This window comes from Arachis ipaensis, chromosome B05 (genome assembly GCF_000816755.2).
Source record: "Arachis ipaensis cultivar K30076 chromosome B05, Araip1.1, whole genome shotgun sequence".
NCBI classification, from domain to species: domain Eukaryota; kingdom Viridiplantae; phylum Streptophyta; class Magnoliopsida; order Fabales; family Fabaceae; genus Arachis; species Arachis ipaensis.
The window spans coordinates 107,290,206-107,312,403 of NC_029789.2; the positions used below are offsets into that span (position 1 = coordinate 107,290,206).

A 22,198-nucleotide genomic window follows, 5' to 3' on the forward strand; every position below is an offset into this window, starting at 1 on the left:
GGTTTACAGAAAATGAGTAAACTAAGATGGATAGTGTAGAAATCCACTTCTGGGGCCCACTTAGTGTGTGTTTGGGCTGAGCATTGACCTTTACACTTGTAGAGGCTTCTTTTGGAGTTAAATGCTAGGTTGCAGCTTGTTTGTGGCGTTTAACTCTGGTTTGTAACTTTTTTCTGGCATTTAACTTCAGAATAGGGCAGGAAGTTGGCGTTCAACGCCAGTTTGCGTCGTCAAAACTCGGGCAAAGTATGGACTATTATATATTGCTGGAAATCTCTGGATGTCTACTTTCCAACACAATTAAGAGCAAGCCAATTGGGTTTCTGTAGCTCGAGAAAATCCATTTCGCGTGAAGCAGGGTCAGAATCCAACAGCATCTGCAGTCCTTTTTCAGCCTCTGAATCAGATTAAAGCTCAGATCCCTCAATTTCAGCCAGAAAATACCTGAAATCACAGAAAAATACACAAACTCATAGTAAAGTCCAGAAATGTGATTTTTAAATAAAAACTAATAAAATTATACTAAAAAGTAGCTAAATCCTACTAAAACTATAATGAAAATACCCCCAAAAAGTATATAAAATATCCGCTCATCACAACACCAAACTTAAACTGTTCCTTGTCCTCAAGTAACTAGATAAATAAAACAGGATAGAAAGAAGGTCAAGAGGCAATAACATCTCAGAGTTTTACATGAAGCTCAAATTCTCATTAGATGAGCGGGACTAGTAGCTTTTTGCTTCTGAACAGTTTTGGCATCTTCATTCAACCTTTGAAGTTCAGAATGATTGGCCTCTATAGGAATTTAGAATTCAGATAGTGTTATTGATTCTCCCAGTTTAGTATGTTGATTCTTGAACACAGCTACTTTATGAGTGTTGGCCGTGGCCTTAAGCACTTTGTTTTCCAGTATTACCACCGGATACATAAATGCCACAGACACATAACTGGGTGAACCTTTTCAGATTGTGACTCAGAATTACTAGAGTCCCCAATTAGAGGTGTCCAGAGTTCTTAAGCACACTCTTTTTGCTTTGGATCACGACTTTAACCGTTCAGTCTCAAGATTTTCACTTGACACCTTCACGCCACAAGCACATGGTTAGGGATAGCTTGGTTTAGCCGCTTAGGCCGGGATTTTATTCCTTTGGGCCCTCCTATCCACTGATGCTCAAAGCCTTGGACCCTTTTTATTTTACCCTTGCCTTTTGGTTTAAAGGGCTATTGACTTTTTTTTTTTGCTGCTTTTTCTTGCTTCAAGAATCAATTTCATGATTTTTTAGATTATCAATAATATTTCTCTTTTTCATCATTCTTCAAGAGCCAACAGTTTTAACATTCATAAACATCAAATTCAAAAGACATATGCACTGTTTAGGCATTCATTCAGAGAACAAAAAGTATTGCCACCACATATAAATAATTTGAATTTTTTCTTATTAAAACTCGAAAATAAAATTGCCTCCTTATTCTAAAAATCTGCTATTTTATTCATGTTTAATGATGATAAGAAAGATAAATTATCACTTATTTGGGGATAGAAAAATAAAATAAAATAAAAAATAAAGATAAAGGTACTAATTACTACTACTCATATAACTTCTAAGGCAGATTTCTAATAGTAAAAGTTATCACAGATTTAAGGCTTAAGATTAGGACTCAACAACCTTTATTTTGGGAGATGGATGCTCCTTTAGTCTGTGGGGTGCTTGGCTCTTCAAGAGATAGCTTCTGGCGTTTCAGCTCCTGTAGCTCACGCCCTTGCTCCTCTTGTTCCTTCAGCAGTTTGCAGAGCATATTATTTTGAACTTGCTGTTCTTCTTTTAGTTGATCCATAGCTTCTTGCAGCTTGGTGACAGAGGCCTCTAGGCGGGTCCAGTAATCAATCTGAGGGATTTCTGGGAGGAACTCCTGTGCCCTCCTTTTGATGGGGTTGTCTTGCACCTATTGTCCTTCCATTGATTTTTTTGTGATTGGGTGCTCGACTGAGATATTCTCATCCACTCCCATCTTTATCCCAGCATCCTTGCATAGTAGAGATATTAAGCTTGGGTAAGCCAATTTAGCTTCTTTGGAGTTCTTGTTTGCAATTGTGTAGAGCTCACTCGAAATCAGATCTTCAACCTCCACTTTGTTTCCCTGCAAAATACAATGGATCATGACTGCTCTTTTGAGGGTAACCTCAGAGCGGTTACTGGTGGGCAATATGGAACGCCCAATGAAGTCCAGCCAGCCTCTGGCGACTGGTTTGAGATCCCCTCTCTTGAGTTGATTTGGGACACCCTTTGTGTTGGTTGTCCACTTGGTTCCAGGGATGCATATATCCTTCAGAATTTAGTCCAAGGGCTTATCTGATCTCACCATTCTCTTACTGAAGGAATACGGATCATCTTGTAGTTGCTGCAGCTTGAAGATCTCTCTTATTTTGTCAATGTGGAAGTAAATAGCTTTCCCTCTGACCATGGTTCGAAAGGTGTAAAAGGCGATTCCGACCCTTCTCTGCCTATTTGTTTGCCACACATTTGCGTAGAATTCCTGAACCATGTTTCTTCCCACCTTTGTCTCAGGATTAGCTAGGATTTCCCAGCCCCTGTTTTGAATTTGCTCTTGGATCTCCGGATATTCGTCTTCTTTCAGATTGAATTTAACTTCCGGGATCACTGATCTTAGACCCATTATTCTGTAGTAATGGTCTGAATATTCTTTTGTTAAGAACTTCTCCTGATTCCAAAGTGGTTTTGGAATATTCTCTTTCTTTCCTCTTGAAGTGGTTTATTTTCCTCTAGGAGCCATGATCTCAGTGAGTCTTAGCTCAGTGATCATGTAAAACACAACACACCAAATTTAGAAGTTTGCTTGTCCTCAAGCAAAAGAAAGGAAATGAGAGGAATAGAAGAAGAGGCAAGTTCGAATTGTGGAGGAGAGGGGAGGCCGAGTTTGGATTTATAAAGGAGGGGGTGGGTTTAAAAATTTTGAAAAAGATATGATAGAATATATGATTTGTAAAAAGATAATTATGATATACAAAAGATGAAATTTTAAATTTGAAAAGATAATAGGGGGATTTGAAAAAGATAGATTAAATTTTGAAAAGATAATATGATAGTTTGAAAAAGATTTGAAAAGAATTTAAAAAGATAGATGAGTTTTTGAAAAAGATTTGAAACGGAATTAAGAGATATATGGATTCTGAAAAAGATTTTAAGAGGGGTTTAAGAAGAATGAAGAAAGATTTTTAGGATAAAGATTTTTTTGAATTTGAAATTGAAAGATGAGAGTTTGTAACATGTTTATGCAAGAAATTGTGGATGAAATCATGAAAATTTAAAAAAATAGATTTGGAAAACAAAACTTCCTTCTCTCCACAATCCTGGCATTAAACGCCCAACTGCTGCATGTTTTGGGCGTTTAACGCCCCTCTGTAGCCTCTTTTAGGCGTTTAACGCCCAGCTGTTGCTTCTGGCTGGCGTTAAACGCCAAAATCCTTTGTCACTGGGCGTTTTTTTGAACGCCCAGGATGCTGTAAGTGTGGCATTAAACGCCCAGAATGGTACCCATTCTGGCGTTTAACGCCCAGAAAGGTATCATTACTGGCGTTAAACGACTAGTAGATGCTTCTTTTGGGCGTTTAACGCCCAAATATACCTCTTACTGGCGTTTTCTTGCCAGTGAGCTCCATCTCCCTGTTTTGTACTCTGAATCCTTCTGTAACCCTGTAAACTTATGCAATTGATTCTTTACCTTGCTGAGCTTTTAATCTAGCCTCAACTTTGAGCACTCTTGCTCAACATTGCCTTCAAGATAATGCTTGATTCTCTGTCCATTAACAATGAACTTCTTATTAGAATCAATGTCTTGAAGCTCCACATAGCCATATGGTGACACACTTGTAATCACATATGGTCCCCTCCACCGGGATTTCAGTTTCCTGGGGAATAGCCTGAGCCTAGAGTTAAATAGCAGAACCTTCTGTCCTGGTTCAAAGACTCTAGATGATAGCTTTCTGTCATGCTACCTTTTTGCTTTCTCTTTGTAAAGCTTAGCATTTTCGAAAGCAGTGAGTCTGAATTCCTCTAGCTCATTCAGCTGGAGCAATCTTTTTTCTCCAGCTAATTTAGCATCAAAGTTTAGGAATCTGGTTGCCCAGTAGGCCTTATGCTCCAGTTCCACTGGCAGATGACAGGCCTTACCATACACAAGCTGATATGGAGAGGTCCCTATAGGAGTCTTGAATGCTGTTCTGTATGCCCACGAGCGTCATCCAAGCTTCTTGCCCAATCCTTTCTACGGGTACGTACAGTCCGTTCCTGGATTCTTTTTATTTCTCTAATAGAGACTTCAGCTTGCCCATTTGTCTGTGGATGATACGGAGTTGCCACCTTGTGGCTAATTCCATATCGGACCATAGCAGAGTAAAGCTGTTTGTTGCAGAAGTGAGTGCCCCCATCACTGATTAGTGCTCTAGGGACACCAAACCTGCTGAAGATATGCTTCTGGAGGAACTTCAGCACTGTCTTAGTATCATTGGTGGGTGTTGAGATGGCCTTTACCCATTTGGATACATAGTCGACTGCCACCAGAATATAAGTGTTTGAGTATGATGGTGGGAAAGGTCCCATGAAGTCAATACCCCATACGTCAAATAACTCAATCTCTAAGATCCCTTGCTGAGGCATGGCGTAACTGTGAGGCAGATTACCAGCTCTCTGGCAGCTATCACAGTTACGCACAAACTCTCGGGAGTCTTTATAGAGAGTGGGCCAGTAGAAGCCACATTGGAGGACTTTTGTGGCTGTTCGCTCACCTCCGAAATGTCCTCCATATTGTGATCCATGACAATGCCATAGGATCTTCTGTGCTTCTTCTCTAGGTACACACCTACGGATTATTCCGTCTACACATTTCTTAAAGAGATATGGTTCATCCCACAGGTAGTACTTTGCATGAGTAATTAATTTTTTCTTATGTTGCTTGCTATACTCCTTGGGTATGAATCTTGCAGCTTTATAGTTTGCAATGTCTGCAAACCATGGTGTGTTCCTGGATGGCAAACAGTTGCTCATCCGGAAAGGTTTCAGAGATCTCAATAGAGGAAAATGACGTCCCTTTGATGACAAGTCATCTTAGCCTAGTTTCACTAGCCTTTTTCTTTTGTTTTCATTTAGTTTTATGCACTTTCTTGTATTATAAATTAGCCATTTGAATTGGAATTGCATGGTTTCCTTAAATCAATCAACCACCTTTTAATTGATACAAAATCATGAGGTTCAAGCCAACTTTAGTTGATAATTAATTGATTTATAAACCTTGTGAATTTTGTGATACTTTGATTGGTTGTTTTGATTACTTGTAGGTGAAGAAAGGAAACAAAAGGTGTGCCAACATTATGGAAGAAGGTTGCAAGAATGGGTTTGAGAAAATGGAATTCACGTTTGAGCTAACGTTTGCCTCAAACGTCAACTCAAACGTGAGTAGCAGTTGAAGAACACCCTGGGGAAAGCCAACGTTTGCGCCAATGTTTGCCTCAAATGTTGAGGTCAAACGTTGGCTGAAGAATGAAGCTCATGGAAGGCAACGTTTGAGCCAACGTTTGCCTCAAACGTGAGGTCAAACGTTGGCGCCAAAGAGAAGAGAAATGGCATCCCTGGAGGCAGCAACGTTTGAGCCAACGTTTGACTCAAACGTGAGGTCAAACGTTGGCGCCAAAGAGAAGAGAAATGGCATCCCTGGAGGCAGCAACGTTTGAGCCAACGTTTGACTCAAACGTGAGGTCAAACGTTGGCGCCAAACAGCATGAAGGGGGCACACTTCAAACAAGAATAACTTGAGTTGTAGATGTCCAATTGAGGTGATTCCAAGTGGGATAGAAAGCTGACATTCAGAGCTTTCCAACCATATATAATAGTCTCTATTGGGCACAAAAATTGGCAACACAACAAGAGGACAATGTAGCCCCAAGAAGCATGCAAGAGGGAAGAACCACGTTTGAGCTCACGTTTGACCTCAAACGTTAGCTCAAACGTGGATGACAGCAAATGGCCTATGCTGCATAATTTCACTCAAGTAACGTTTGAGTCAACGTTTGACTCAAACGTTGGCTCAAACGTGAATGACTCATGGCCCAGTTCACTAATGGATTTCTTCCCAATACCAAGAGCAATCAACGGAGGCTACTATCAACCCAATTCCATCAAGACTAAAGGCCCAATTCAATGCTTAATGATCATTGGAAGAAAGTGTATAAATAGCTTAGGATTTGAAGTTTTGAAAGAGCTTTTTCCTTTGGGAGTTTTTACTGAGTGATTTTGGGAGAGAGCTTTTGGGTTTTGAGCTACTTGGAGTGATCTTTAATTTCTTTGTCTTGGGGAAGGAGAATTCATTCCTCTTCCTCTTAGTTTTATTGCTTTCAATTTCAATTACACTTGTCTTGGATCTTGGGTTGGAGATTTGAAGAAATTCTGTTTCAATCTCATCCTTGGATCTCTCTGCTTATTTACTGAATTTAAATTTCTGTCTCTGTTACTTACTTCTCATCTACTTTCCTTGCAATTTACAATTCCCTTGAAATTGTTCTTGTTGGATCTAGGAAGGCATTGAGATCTAGACTTGGTTTTCTAGTCTCTGGGCCCTGAGATCTAAATTCCCAATTTTACATTTTGTTTCTTGCTTTTAATGTTCATTTACTTTACTGCTTCAAGATCCGCTTCAATCCCAATTCCTTTTTACTCTTCTGTTTAATGCAATTCAACTTCTCTTTGTTTAAATTCTGCAAATCCATTCCCCAATTCCCTTTATAATTCTAGCCGTTTACATTTCTTGCACTTTAAGATTCCACAATTTACATTTCTTGCATTCTAAGTTTCTGCTATTTAATTTCTTGTTCTTTAAGATTCAGCACTTTAATTCCCTGTTCTCTTTACTCCCATGCAATTTAATTTCTGCAAATCACAAATCACCCAACCAAAACTTGATTCGCTTGACTAAATCAACCACTAAACAAAAATTGCTCAATCCTTCAATCCCTGTGGGATCGACCTCACTCCCGTGAGTTTTTATTACTTGATGCGACCCGGTGCACTTGCCGGTTAGTTTTGGGTATTTTGGAAGATTCAGTTTTCCACAAATTTTCCCATCACCCTTCTACTGGCTCTATCCGGGACAGATGATCAGCTACTTGGTTCTCTGTCTCTTTTCTGTCTCTTATTTCTATATTAAACTCTTGTAGAAGCAACACCCATATTATGAGCCTGGGTTTTGAATCCTGCTTTGTGAGTAGATATTTAAGAGCAGCATGGTCAGTTTACACAATCACTTTTGATCCTACTAAGTATGATCTAAACTTGTCAATGGCATAAACCACTGCAAGCAATTCTTTTTCTGTGGTTGTGTAATTTTTCTGGGCATCATTTAAAACACGGCTAGCATAATAAATGACATACAGAAGCTTGTTATGCCTCTGTCCCAGTACTGTACCAATGGCATGGTCACTGGCATCACACATTAGTTCAAATGGTAATGTCTAGTCTAGTGCAGAAATAACTGGTGCTATGACCAGCTTAGCTTTCAGAGTTTCAAACACCTGCAGACACTCTGTGTCAAACACAAATGGCGTGTCAGCAGCTAGCAGATTTCTCAAAGGTTTTGCAATTTTTGAAAAATCCTTTATAAACCTCCTATAGAATCATGCATACCCCAGAAAGCTTCTGATTGCCTTAACATTGGCAGGTGGTGATAATTTTTCAATTACTTCCACTTTAGCTTGATCCACCTCTATTCCCTTGTTTGAAATTTTATGCCCAAGGACAATTCCTTCAGTCACCATAAAGTGACATTTTTTCTAGTTTAAAACTAAGTTAGTCTCTTGGCATCTTTTCAGAACAAGTGCTAAATGGTCAAGGCAGGAGCTGAATGAATCTCCAAATACTGAAAAGTCATCCATGAAGACTTCCAGAAATTTCTCTACCATATCAGAGAAGATAGAGAGCATGCATCTCTGAAAGGTTGCAGGTGCATTGCACAGACCAAAAGGCATCCTTCTGTAGGCAAACACTCCAGAAGGACATGTGAATGTTGTTTTCTCTTGGTCCTGAGGATCTACTGCAATTTGGTTATAACCTGAATAGCCATCCAAAAAGTAGTAGTATTCATGACCTGCTAGTCTTTCTAGCATCTGGTCTATGAATGGTAAAGGAAAGTGATCCTTCCTGGTAGCTGTATTGAGCCTTCTGTAATCAATACACATATGCCACCCTGTAACTGTTTTTGTAGGAACCAGTTCATTCTTTTCATTATGAACTACTGTCATGCCTCCTTCTCGGGGACAACTTGGACAGGGCTCACCCAGGGGCTATCAGAGATGGGATAAATAATCCCAGCCTCCAGTAACTTGGTGACCTCTTTCTGCACCACCTCCTTCATGGCTGGATTTAGCCGCCTCTGTGGTTGAACCACTGGCTTAGCATCGTCCTCCAATAGGATCTTGTGCATGCATCTTGCTGGGATGATGCCCTTAAGATCACTTATGGACCATCCAAGAGCAGCATTGTGTGTCCTTAGCACTTGAAGTAGTGCTTTCTCTTCCTGTGGATTTAAAGCAAAGCTTATGATCACCAAAAAAGTGTCACCTTCTCTTCAGAGGCTCTTTTATTTCCTTTGATTCCTCCAGATCAGGCTGGACATCTTTAAAGATATCTTCTAGCTCTAATTCGAGACTCTTAGCTATGTTGATCTCCTCTACCAGGGAGTCAATAATATCAACACGCATGCAGTCTTTTGATGTGTCTGGATGCTTCATTGCCTCAACAGCATTCAGCTTAAACTCGTCCTCATTGACTCTTAAGGTCACCTCTCCTTTTTGGACATTAATGAGGGTTCGTCCAGTTGCTAGGAAGGGTCTTCCTAGAATGAGAGTTGCACTTTTGTGCTCTTCCATCTCCAGCACTACAAAGTCAGTGGGAAAGGAAAATGGCCCAACCTTGACAATCATGTCCTCAATTATGCCTGATGGATATTTAATGGTGCCATCAGCAAGTTGAAGACATATCCGGGTTGGTTTGACCCTTTCAGCCAAGCCAAGCTTTCTAATAGTAGATGCAGGAATTAGATTGATACTTGCCCCAAGGTCGCATAGAGCTATCTTGGTACAAGTACCCTCTAGTGTGCATGGTATCATAAAGCTTCCGGGATCTTTAAGCTTCTCTAATAAGGTTGTTAGGATGACTGCACTGCACTCTTCAGTGGGAAAAAATTTTTCTATTTCTCTCCAATCCTTCTTATGACTTAAGATCTCTTTCATGAACTTAGCATAAGAGGGTATTTGCTCAAGTTCCTCTGCAAACGGAATCTTTATTTCAAGAGTCATGAGATAGTCTGCAATGCGAGCAAATTATTTATCCTGTTCCGCTTGGCGGAGTTTCTGAGGATAAGGTATTTTGGCTTTATATTCTTCAATCTTAGTTGCTGTAGGTTTGTTTCCTACAGAGGCAGGTTGAGAAGCCTTCTTGAGGGAGTTAGTATCAGCACTTGCAGGTGTCTGATCCCTCACTGGCGTTTGAACGCCAGAACTGGACATGGATTGGGCATTTAACGCCAGATTCCTACCTTTTTCTGGTGTTTGAACGCCAGAACTAGACGTGGAATTGGAGTTTAACGCCAATTTTTCACCTATTTTTGGCGTTTGATCGCCAGACATATTCCTCTCTGGGCTCTTACTGTCCTTAGAGGGATTTTGAGTAGCAGGTTGCTCATCCTCTGTCAGCTGTTCTTTTCTTGGCTTTCTGCTGCTTTGAGTTGGAGTATTTAACGTTTTTCCACTTCTTAATTCAACTGCTTGGCACTCCTCTGTTATCTATTTTGATAACTGCTGTTTTGTCTGATTTAATTGTGATTCCATATCCTTGTTAGCAATTTCGGTTTCTTGTAGCATCTCCTTAAATTCTGCTAACTGCCTTGTTATAGAAGATAGTTGCTGATTGAGTTCAGCAACTTGTTCCTGAGGACTAATGTCAGTTGATACTGCCTTAGCTTCTTCTTTCATGGAGGACTCATTACTTATGTACAGATGCTGATTTCTAGCAACTATATTAATAAGCTCTTGAGTCTCTTCAACAGTCTTTCTCATGTGTATGGATCCACCAGCTGAGTGGTCTAGAGATGTCTGAGCTTTTTCCGTAAGCCCATAGTAGAAGATGTCTAATTGTACCCACTCTGAGAATATTTCAGAGGGGCATTTCCTTAGCATCCCTCTGTACCTCTCCCAGGCGTTATAAACGGATTCTTCATCCTCTTGTTTAAAGCCTTGGATGTCCAGCCTTAGCTGTGTCATCCTTTTTGGAGGGAAATATTGATTCAGAAATTTGTCTGATAACTGTTTCCATGTTCTTATGCTTGCTGTGGGTTGGTTATTTAACCACCTCTTAGCTTGATCTTTTACAGCAAATGGAAATAGTAACAGCCTGTATACATCCTGATCTACCTCTTTGTCACGCACTGTGTCAGCAATTTGCAAGAACTGCGCTAGAAACTCAGTAGGTTCTTCCTGTGGAAGACCAGAATACTGGCAATTTTGCTGCACCATGACAATGAGTTGAGGATTTAGCTTAAAACTTCTTGCTTTGATGGGAGGTATACAGATGCTATTCCCATATGCAGCAGTAATGGGGTTAGCATATGACCCTAGAGTCCTTCTAGACTGTTCATTTCCATTCAGGTCCATGATGGATAAAATGGAATTGATATGAATTGCAAACAAAATATATTTTTATTTTTATTTTATTAAAAAAATGGATAAATAAAGAAAATGATATAAAATAATATAAAGTAAAGTAATTAGAAATTAAAATATAGATTTCGAAAAGTAAAAGAAAAAGGAAAAATAAATTCAAAAACCAAATTAATTGCTTAATTAAGAAGATTTGAAAAACTTTAGATATGATTTTTGAAAAAGATTTTGAATTTTGAAATTTTAAAACTAAAATAGGAAAAAAATAAAAATTTTAAAATAGAAATTTGAATTTTTGAATGAGATTTTCGAAAATTCAATTAGTTAGAGAGAAAACATATTTTTGAAATTAATGAGGTAAGAGAAAAAATAGTAAAAATGACACCAAACTTAAATTTTTAGATCAAAATAAAGAAAACAAATAGGAACACTTTGAATATCACGATGAACGCTATGAACAACTGTTGAAAAATTTTTAAGAAAACAGAAACACAGAGGACACCAAACTTAAATACGAAACTAAACTCAAACAGAAAAACTCAATTACTAGTTTATAAAAATTTTCGAAAAAATTTTAAAAGGAAAATAAGGATTTAAAAATAGTTTCAACCAAAAACAAGAATAAAAGACTCTAAACTAAAAAGAAAAATTTTTTTCCTAATCTAAGCAACAAAATAAACTATCAGTTGTCCAAACTCGAACAATCCCCGGCAATAGCGCCAAAAACTTGGTGCACGAATTGTAAATCACACTTTTTACAACTCGTACCACTAACCAGCACGTGCATTGGGTCGTCCAAGTAATACCTTACGTGAGTAAGGGTCGATTCCACGGAGATTGTTGGCTTGAAGCAAGCTATGGTTATTTTCACTACAAGAAAAACACCCATTCAGGTACACTTGAAAAGTGTAGCCAAAAGTGAAAAAAAAAATGATGCCTTAGGCTACGGCTACGCTTTTTGAGCTACGGCTACGCTTTTTGGGGTGATTCCTATTTGGCCGTTGCCTATTCTCAAAGGCTACGCTTTTCTGCACCAAGGGCTACGCTTTTGGCGTTTGGGAATAGGCTACGCTTTTCAAGTGATGCAGTCTAGGACCAAAGGCTACGGTTTTCAGCTTTCGTTCTTCAGAATAGGCTACACTTTTCAACCCTACTGCATCACTTGTAAAGCGTAACCACATTGTATACCATATCTACTTTTTATAAGCGTAGCCTTAGGTCCCTCTTTTTTTTTTTGGTATACTATAGCTACTGTATATAAGTGTAGCCTTAGGTCTCTTTTTTTTTTTTCTGTATACTATAGCTACTGTATATAAGCGTAGCCTTAGATCCCTTATTGTTTTTTTTTTATTTTCTATATATATATATAAACAGAAATTTCTAATAATCTTTTTATCTAAAATCTAATGAAAATATAATTATATATATAATCCTGTATTTTTAATTAAATTAGTTAATTATTATAAAATAAAAATAAATACATAATAATACCATACAATAATCTTTAAATAATAAAAATTATCCTGAAACAAAATATATTTATATAATGAACCAAAAATATTAAAATGATCATAATTTTGAGTATTCATACATCTCACATTAGAATAAGTATATTCATATCAAAATATGCATGAGATCACTTAGAGTTTACTACTAATAAATTAGGAAAAACCAAAATATTGTATCCTACATAACTATCTTCTAAAAAAAGTCATTAATCTTCTGATAACAGAAAAAAACTGTTGATGTCAAATAGAGCACCTAGCATGACCGAATTGAACATATATTGAAGCAAATTCTTGACTTCTCCCATTGAGCGCAACTGATTCCAGGCTTCCAGTGTCCCCTATTCGTAAAGGCCCGTTCTCATTCCTTTGCCTCGGAAAGCTGAGAAGCCATTGCCACAAGTGATATTCAGAAACAAAACATATCAAAATCTAATACTTAAATATTTAAACACTCAAACCATTGTTTATATGACAATTTTTATTTAGAAATTGTGCAAGTAGATAACTAGTTTATAGTCTAAGTTCAACTAAACCAATATTAACAATCATCACCAACATGTATATCCGAACATAGCCCACTAAAATATACTACAAAAATACATATTTTCTAAGTCAATTTGGTTGCAATAAAGTAGCATCTCTGCCATTAATTTAATATAAATTATCTATTTAGACAAACAACTTAATAGGTGCTCATTCACATCAACTTTCGAGTAAGTTCTAGCTGTCTAAAAGAAGCTGAACAACATGAAAAGGACATTCAAAGACTTGTTACTAGGTTGGAAAATAGTTCCTAGTCTTAGAAGTAATTCTCTAGAAACCCATTGAGGTAAAACAAATAAAGAGAAACATAGAATTTATAGTACAAATATAATAAGTTAAATTGCAACTTCAAAACTAACAAATCAAAAGAATTAAAGTATGCATTGTACCTTGCCATGACACGATCAACGTTTTGACAAAATCTTCTTGGAAGACCTTAACCAAAAACTTTCGCCTTCAACCTTAACCACGAATAACTGTAAAAATTACAGACAAAAAAAAATTATAATTGCCATATCCAACCATTTAACCACGAATGTAGCACAATCATCATTTAGCAAGAATTAAATTGATATAATCAAACAGATTTGGGACCCAGCAGCAGTAGCAGTAATTAAATCATTCAACAGATAACGGCAATCTAATTAAGTAAAAATACAAAATATTATTGTGTAAAACTGTGATATTTACCACTCCAATTTTTTAATTAATTAATATTCTTCTGCTCTGTGATCCACTCCAGCATGTTATATCAATATTATATATATACATAGCTCATGATATTCATAACTAGTGTACCCTTGTTTGGCTATTCCATAATGGGAATGGCTCTTTCAGAAAACAGAGCACCCAAGCAATGCAACTATATATCCAGTTGTCAAAGAATGTTCTTTAATAATGAAAAGAGTTGTAATAATAGTAATTTTTAGGGAAACTGTTCTAATTAACTTTATGCAAGCTGATTTTTTCACACAAGTTTGAAGGAATCAAGAAATTTTAAGCGGAGAGAATTTTAATGTTTCCTTTTTTCAGTTCAAATAATTCAGATTCAATTCATTTTCAATTTCATTGGGTTTTGACTTATTTTATTACTATAATTAAAGAGACCAAAGAAATAAATGCCACCTCTCTTTCCTATTTAATTACATGCAGTTTCTTGAATCTCAATCAACAAAGATTAAAGTTAAAGTAGACAAACAATAATCATTTGTTATCATAATAATAATGTGGCATGCATCTTAATTAGATAGTACATGGCACAAAACTATACTCATCACTGTACAGAGCCAATCTTTAGGAGATTATTTTTCAAAAGAAAAAAATTCATCTTAATTTGCTAAAAAAAGGTGGAAAACCATCAACTACAAAATCAGACAAGTATAAAGAGTGAAAATTGAAGGATCTTGCTTTGATGACATGGACTCTTGCATCGATGACTCCAACTTTCAAGAACAAGGTAATCAATTGTGTTATATTTCATGAAATGTGTGATAAATTACATGGGCAATGGCATAGTGTTGTAGCAACATGTCCTAATTAAGTGACACAGGTGCACCATCAACCTCAGCAAAGACAGAACAACAACCACCCTCATACTCCTAATATTATAAACCGTACCCTCAAAACAGTTAAACAGAGCAGGTAGAACAACCCTCAATACTAAACCACCAAGCAACCCCATTTATTAGGATGACCAACCAAAAGACATAGATCCAAGCTAACACTTGTGCATTTTAAGTAATTCAGAAAAAAGCCACACACACACACATATCCTTCAGGAGACCAGAAAATCAGAACCCAGATTTCATAACCATAATAAAAAAAACTATTATTATTATTGTATTAATATAAGAAAAATAAATAAATTAATCAAATTGAAATACCCAGTACGGGGTACAGATTAAAATTAGAAAAAGCACCAGAAATATCTTCACTTGAGGTGATTTAAGTGGGAAAAATTAAAAAAAGGTTTACCAGAATGAGCAAGTTGGCAATGATACATATTGATGTCTAAGAGAACTAAAAATTTATATCAATTTCAAAAAAGAGAGACTACAACGATATTTAAGATCAGTGCAGGACTAACTTGAGTGTTATGTATATATCTTTGGATGACATGAGTATTTTTCTCCATTATAGAATCTTTTTTGGGGGGAGAAATTTAAAAAGCTTTTATAATACCTCAGCCTCCTTGATAGGATCAGCTTGGTTGCGGTACTGATCTAATAGTGTCTGCACGGCTTTCCCTTCTGGAGAGTTCCTCACATTCCTAGCGCGGACGCGAGCTTGAACTCGAACAAGAGCCTGCATGCACCTTAGAGTAATAGTAGCTTGCTTCCTCGCTAGCCTTCCGCAAAATATAGCCTGCAGCCTCACCACTGCCCTCAACGCCCTCAAAGCTTGTCTTGCCTGCAACATTCATCACATAATTAAGGTCAAAAACTCAAAATAAACAAGTAAGAGAAATACAAATACAATCATATGGAATACAAGTTTAACATACTGATAAAACTATCTGAACACAAGGATTAATGTTGCAACTATGGACTACCTCTCTCTGGTCAAATCGAAACCCACCAACATTGTGCTCAAGCATTCCTTAGGAAACTACAAAAAATTATGGCTTGATGTCTTACAATGGACTAAGCTTCAATAGGTCAAAGTCTTACCATGGTTGAACTCATTCAAAATTAGGATCTAGTTAGTAATTCTTCTACAAAAGATCATGCTGTGATCTTAGGAATCCTGATCCTTACCTGACCCAGAATTTTAATAATTTAACATCAACTAACTATTGCATGTTAAAGATACTAGAATTAGAAGTTGAGAGTTTTTATTAAAGGAAAAAAATTTAAATGATATTTCTGGCAAGGATTCAGTATCAATGAATAAGCTAATGAAAAAACCAACCATGAACAAAAGGAGATATGATACATATTGATATTCCTAGATATTATAGTATATAAAAACCTAAAAACAATCAAATTTCAATAAACAAAGTAGGATTTTGTCTCAGATAAGCAGAGATCTAATAACTAATTAACTATGTTGCATTTCGTATCATAGTTTCTTTGATCTTTCTTTCAACTGTTTAATGTAGTTTGAATGCTTTTAAACTTGATAACACCATTCAGTAGGCGTATATATAAGGAAGTAGGTCACGAAGATGAAAAAATTGTAATTTGTAATTTTCCACTAATGATAATAAGTATGACTTCGTGCTAATGCTAATAGCATCACTATCATATAGGTTTAGTCAACATTAAAATAGAGCATATGGGAATAGAAAGATCTGGCAACAGTTCAAGAAAAATTGATAGACCAACTACAATAATTTAATTTCTAACTTATATCATATTAGTCAGAAAATTCTCTATCACACTAATTTATTCATTGATTCTAAGAAAGGAAAACTATATTCATGAAACACAACAGAATAGTTATAAATTGCTACCTACGATATCCTCAATTAGTTCTTCAACAGAATTTAAAGAAGAGCACCATTAAGGACAGCTTTTCCAGCCATATCCTTCATCTATTTCACCTTCTTGTGCACCATACTATCTTTGTCCATCAACTGTTTCAGCCCTTTTTCTCTATGCATATACAAGTAGAACCATATACTTTGCTCTCTTGTGACCTCTAATTAAAGAACCATATACTACTTTTAATTTCTATGCAGAAGAACTATTTAATGCTTTTTTCTATATAGAAGAAACCTTGATTCATAGAATTATTCGTGACAGAAATATATTAAGGAATCTCGATTTTCTTGTCTTACCGAAGGCAATTAGTTCCATGTGATGGCAGTGACTGCATTTTATTTTTCTATTACCCAAACAAATATGGTTTAGAACAACAAGCAACCTCTACTCAATTCAGATTTCAGTAAACAACAACTGAATCACTTGAACTAAACCAAACTTTAAATTTCACTGATAACAGGCAATTAATGTACCAAACCCCCAAATTAAAAACCCTAAATCGGAACCCTAAACCTCTAATTTCAGAACCAAATGAAAATCTATACACACCTTCTCGACGATGGTGAGCAGAGAGAACGATGATGCTAGGCGCGCGGCGACGGTCGGCATAGAGACAACAAGGGTGAGATGCAACGGTGAGAGCAGAGACAACTTGGTTGAGCGGCGACAGTGAGCACAGATACGACGATGGTGACCAGTGATGGTGAGAGCAGAGACTACGAAGGTAGATGAACGGTCTGGGCGGCGCGCTACGATCAGTGCAAGAGGGCGACTTAGCTTCGAGCGACAGTCAGTGGTTAGTGGTGAGTGGTGTGTGGCGGTGAGTGGTGAGTGGGGGTCAGTGGTTAGCTTCGATTCGCGATGTAGGAGGGTTTTCTGAGGGTGATGACGAGCGAGCTGAGGGTGATCGATGACGAGCTGAGGGTGATGACGATGAGGGTTTTCTTCTAAAAAGGTGAAATGGTTTTCTTTGTGAGCTGAGTGTGAGCTGAGGGTTTTTCTTTGTGAAAGATGAAATGGTTTTCTTCTCTTGGAGGGAAACTTTTCACTAAGTGTGAGCTGGATAAAAAGTTAAGAGGGAAAAAATTTACAAGTGTTAAGAGGGAAAAAATTTACAAGTGTTAAGTTTAGTTCTAGATACATTAGGCATCACTTTTAAAACGCACCCAAAACTTAATAAATAGGCTACCCTCTAAAAGTGTTCCCTTTGATACGAAAAGTGAATCTATAGGTATCAATCTACGGCTACGCTTTATAAGTGATTTCTATAATACCTAAGGCTACACTTTTTAAATGATGCCATAATTGTGTATTCTTTTCTCTCATAAAAAGGCAACACGGAGAAAAGCGTAGCCTATTCATAGAATAGGCTACGCTTTTCAAATGTAGTTTAAAAAAAGTGTGGCTGAATGGGTATTTTTCTTGTAGTGTTTGTAATTCTTAGTCAGGAAATTAATAATAAAAATGGTTGGGTTTATGAAAAGTAATTAACATAAAATAAATAATACTTGTTATGCAGTAATGGAGAATAGATTGAGGTTTTGGAGATGCTCTGTCTTCTGAATCATTGCTTTCCTACTGTCTTCTTCTTCACACACGCAGGTCTCCTTCCATGGCAAGCTGTATGTTGGTGGATCACCGTTGTCAATGGCTACCATCCATCCTCTCAGTGAAAATGGTCCAAATGCGCTGTCAACGCACGACTAATTATCTGTTGGTTCTCACTCATGTTGGAATAGAATCCATTGATTTTTTTGCGTCTGTCACTACGCCCAACACTCGCGAGTTTGAAGCACGTCACAGTCATCCCTTCCCAGATCCTACTCGGAATACCACAGACAAGGTTTAGACTTTCCGGATCTCAGGAATGGCCGCCAATAATTCTAGCCTATACCACGAAGACTCTGATCATGAACCTGCAGGCTAAGAGATATACACTCAAGCTAGTGCAGATAGAACAGAGGTGGTTGTCAGGCAAACGTTCATAGGTGAGAATTATGATGAGTGTCACGGATCATCACATTCATCAGGGTGAGGTGCGAGTGAATATCTTAGAATAGAAACAAGCATGATTGAATGAAAAACAGTAGTAATTGCATTAATTCATCGAAACACAGTAGAGCTCCTCACCCCTAACCATGGGGTTTAGAGACTCATGCCGTCAGAAATACAATGTAAAGTATAAAAATGTCATGAGATACATAGTAAGTCTCTAAAAGTTGTATTTATACTAAACTAATAGCTAGGGTTTACAGAAAATGAGTAAACTAAGATGGATAGTGTAGAAATCCACTTCTGGGGCCCACTTAGTGTGTGTTTGGGCTGAGCATTGGCCTTTACACGTGTAGAGGCTTCTTTTGGAGTTAAATGCTAGGTTGCAGCTTGTTTGTGGCGTTTAACTCTGGTTTGTAACTTGTTTCTGGCGTTTAACTTCAAAATAGAGCATGAAGTTGGTGTTCAACGCCAGTTTGTGTCGTCAAAACTCGGGCAAAGTATGGACTATTATATATTGCTGGAAAGCCCTGGATGTCTACTTTCCAATGCAATTGAGAGCACGCCAATTGGGTTTCTGTAGCTCGAGAAAATCTATTTCGCGTGAAGAAGGGTCAGAATCCAACAGCATCTGCAGTCCTTTTTCAGCCTCTGAATCAGATTAAAGCTCAGATCCCTCAATTTCAGCCAGAAAATACCTGAAATCACAGAAAAATACACAAACTCAAAGTAAAGTCTAGAAATGTGATTTTTAAATAAAAACTAATAAAATTATACTAAAAAGTAGCTAAATCCTACTAAAACTATAATGAAAATACCCCCAAAAAGCGTATAAAATATCCGCTCATCACAACACCAAACTTAAACTTTTGCTTGTCCTCAAGCAACTAGATAAATAAAACAGGATAGAAAGAAGGTCAAGAGGCAATAACATCTCAGAGTTTTACATGATGCTCAAATTCTCATTAGATGAGCAGCACTAGTAGCTTTTTGCTTCTGAACAATTTTGGCATCTCCATTCATCCTTTGAAGTTCAGAATGATTGACCTCTATAGGAATTTAGAATTCAGATAGTGTTATTGATTCTCCTAGTTTAGTATGTTGATTCTTGAACACAGCTACTTTATGAGTCTTGGCCGTGGCCCTAAGCACTTTGTTTTCCAGTATTACCACCGGATACATGATGAGCGGATATTTTATACGCTTTTTGGGGGTAATTTCATGTAGTTTTTAGCATGTTTTAGTTAGTTTTTAGTATATTTTTATTAGTTTCTAGGAAAAATTCATATTTCTGGACTTTACTATGAGTTTGTGTGTTTTTCTGTGATTTCAGGTATTTTCTAGCTGAAATTGAGGGAGCTGAGCAAAAATCTGATTCAGGCTGAAAAAGGACTCCAGATGCTGTTGGATTCTGACCTCCCTGCACTTGAAATGAATTTTCTGGAGCTACCGGAGTCTAAATGTTGCGCTCTCAATTGCGTTGGAAATTAGACATCCAGGGCTTTCCAGCAATATATAATAGTCCATACTTTGCTCAAGGATAAATGACGTAAACTGGCGTTCAACGCCAGTTCCATGTTGCATACTGGCGTTAAATACCAGAAACAGGTTACAAGTTGGAGTTAAATGCCAGAAATAGGTTACTAATCAGTGATGGGGGTACTCACTTCTACAACAAACAGCTTTACTCTGCCATGGTCCGGTATGGAATTAGCCATAAAGTGGCAACTCCATATCATCCACAGACAAATGGGCAAGCTGAAGTCTCTAACAGAGAACTAAAAAGAATCCTGGAACAGACTGTAAGTACTCGTAGAAAGGATTGGGCAGGAAGCTTGGATGATGCTCTGTGGGCTTACAGAACAGCATTCAAGACTCCTATAGGGACCTCTCCATACCAGCTTGTGTATGGTAAAGCCTGTCATCTGCCCGTGGAACTGGAATACAAAGCCTACTAGGCAACCAGATTCCTAAACTTTGATGCCAAATTAGCTGGAGAAAAAAGATTTCTCCAGCTGAATGAGCTAGAGGAATTTAGACTTACTGCTTTCGAAAATGCCAAGCTTTACAAAGAGAAAGCAAAAAGGTGGCATGACAGAAAGCTGTCATCTAGAGTCTTTGAACCAGGACAGAAGGTTCTGCTGTTTAACTCTAGGCTCAGGCTATTCCCCGGGAAACTGAAATCCCGGTGGAGGGGACCATATGTGATTACAAGTGTGTCACCATATGGCTATGTGGAGCTTCAAGACATTGATTCTAATAAGAAGTTCATTGTTAATGGACAGAGAATCAAACATTATCTTGAAGGCAATGTTGAGCAAGAATGCTCAAGGCTGAGGCTAGATTAAAAAGCTCAGCAAGGTCCAGCTAAAGACAATAAAGAAGCGCTTGCTGAGAGGCAACCCAGCCATTAGCAAAACTTTTTTTGTTATTTTATTTTATTCTATTCTTCATTTTATTTATTTTTAAAGCATATAAGTTCAATATTAACAAGGTAAAGAATCAATTGCATAAGTTCACAGGGCTACAGAAGGATTCAAAGCACAAAACAGGAAAGAGGAGCTCACTGGCAAGAAAACGCCAGTAAGAGGCACAATTGGGCGTTAAACGCCCAAAAGAAGCATCTACTGGGTGTTTAACGCCAGCAGAGATAGCCATCTGGGCGTTAAACGCCAGAAAGAAGCAGCTTCTGGGCGTTTAACGCCAGATTTACAGCATCCTGGGCGTTCAGAAAAACGCCCAGTGACAAAGGAGTTTCTGGAGTTTAACGCCAGTTGGAAGCAACAGCTGGGCGTTAAACGCCCAGACCAAGCACCAATTGGGCGTTAAACGCCCAAAACATGCAGCAATTGGGCGTTTAATGCCAGGATTGTGGGGAGTAGGCAATTTCATTTTCAATTCAAATTTTTTCCATTTTTTATGTTTTAATTCATGATTTCTTGCACAAACATGTTACAAATCCTAATTTTTCAAATCCTTTTTCAAAAAGATATCAAATGTATCTTAATTCATAAACCCTTTTTTTATCCTCTTCAAATTATTTTCAAATCCTTTTCAAAACAAATCTATCTCTTTTCCTTCTACAATCTTTTCAACTCATTAATATCTTTTTCAAATCTTCACAACATCTTTTTCAAAACAAAGCTATCTTTTTCAAATATCTTCCATATTATTCATATCTTTCAAATTTTAAAGTGCATCCTTTTCCTATCAGACTTATCTTTTTACAAATCATATCTTTTATCATATCTTCTTCAAAATTTTTGAAAACCTACCCCCCTTCCCTTTAAATCCTAGTTCGACCTCCCCCCCACCTCCACAATTCGGACTTGGCTCTCCTCATATCCCTCTCCTTTCTTTTCTTTTGCTTGAGGACAAGCAAACCTCTAAGTTTGGTGTGTTTATCCGTGATCACTAAGCCAATACCCACTAAGATCATGGCTCCTAAGGGAAAACAAACCAACTCAAGAGGCAAGAAAGAGAATATTCCAAAACCACTTTGGAATCAAGGGAAGTTCTTAACCAAAGAACATTCAGACCATTACTACAAAATAATGGGTCTAAGGTCAGTGATCCCGGAAGTTAAATTCGATCTGAAAGAAGACGAATATCCGGAGATCCAAGAGCAAATTCGAAACAGGAACTGGGAAGTCCTAGCTAATCCTGAAATAAAAGTGGGAAGAAATATGGTTCAGGAATTCTATGCAAATCTGTGACAGACGGACAGGCAGAGAATAGCGGGAACCGCATTCTATGACTATAGAACTCTGGTCAGAGGGAAGATTGTTCACACCCACCCTGACAAAATAAGGGAGATCTTCAAGTTGTCTCAACTGCAAGATGACCCAGACTCCTTTAATAGGAGAATGATGAGATCAAACCTGAACTTGGACAAGATCCTAGAGGACATATGTCTCTATGGAGCTAAATGGACAACCAACACAAAGGGT

General features: G+C 37.5%; 1 protein-coding gene across 1 annotated transcript in view; it reads right to left on the reverse strand.

Annotated features, from left to right (window-relative positions):
• LOC107640854 overlaps positions 14,930 to 22,198 on the reverse strand; it is a 52,243-nt gene continuing 44,974 nt past the window's right edge. The window contains exons 4-5 of the mRNA XM_021123887.1: positions 16,806 to 17,315; positions 14,930 to 15,180 (exon numbers count right to left, since the gene is read on the reverse strand). Of these exons, the coding sequence (XP_020979546.1) occupies positions 14,944 to 15,180; positions 16,806 to 17,315 (747 nt within the window). The 3' untranslated portion in view covers positions 14,930 to 14,943. The remainder of the gene's footprint in view (positions 15,181 to 16,805; positions 17,316 to 22,198) is intronic.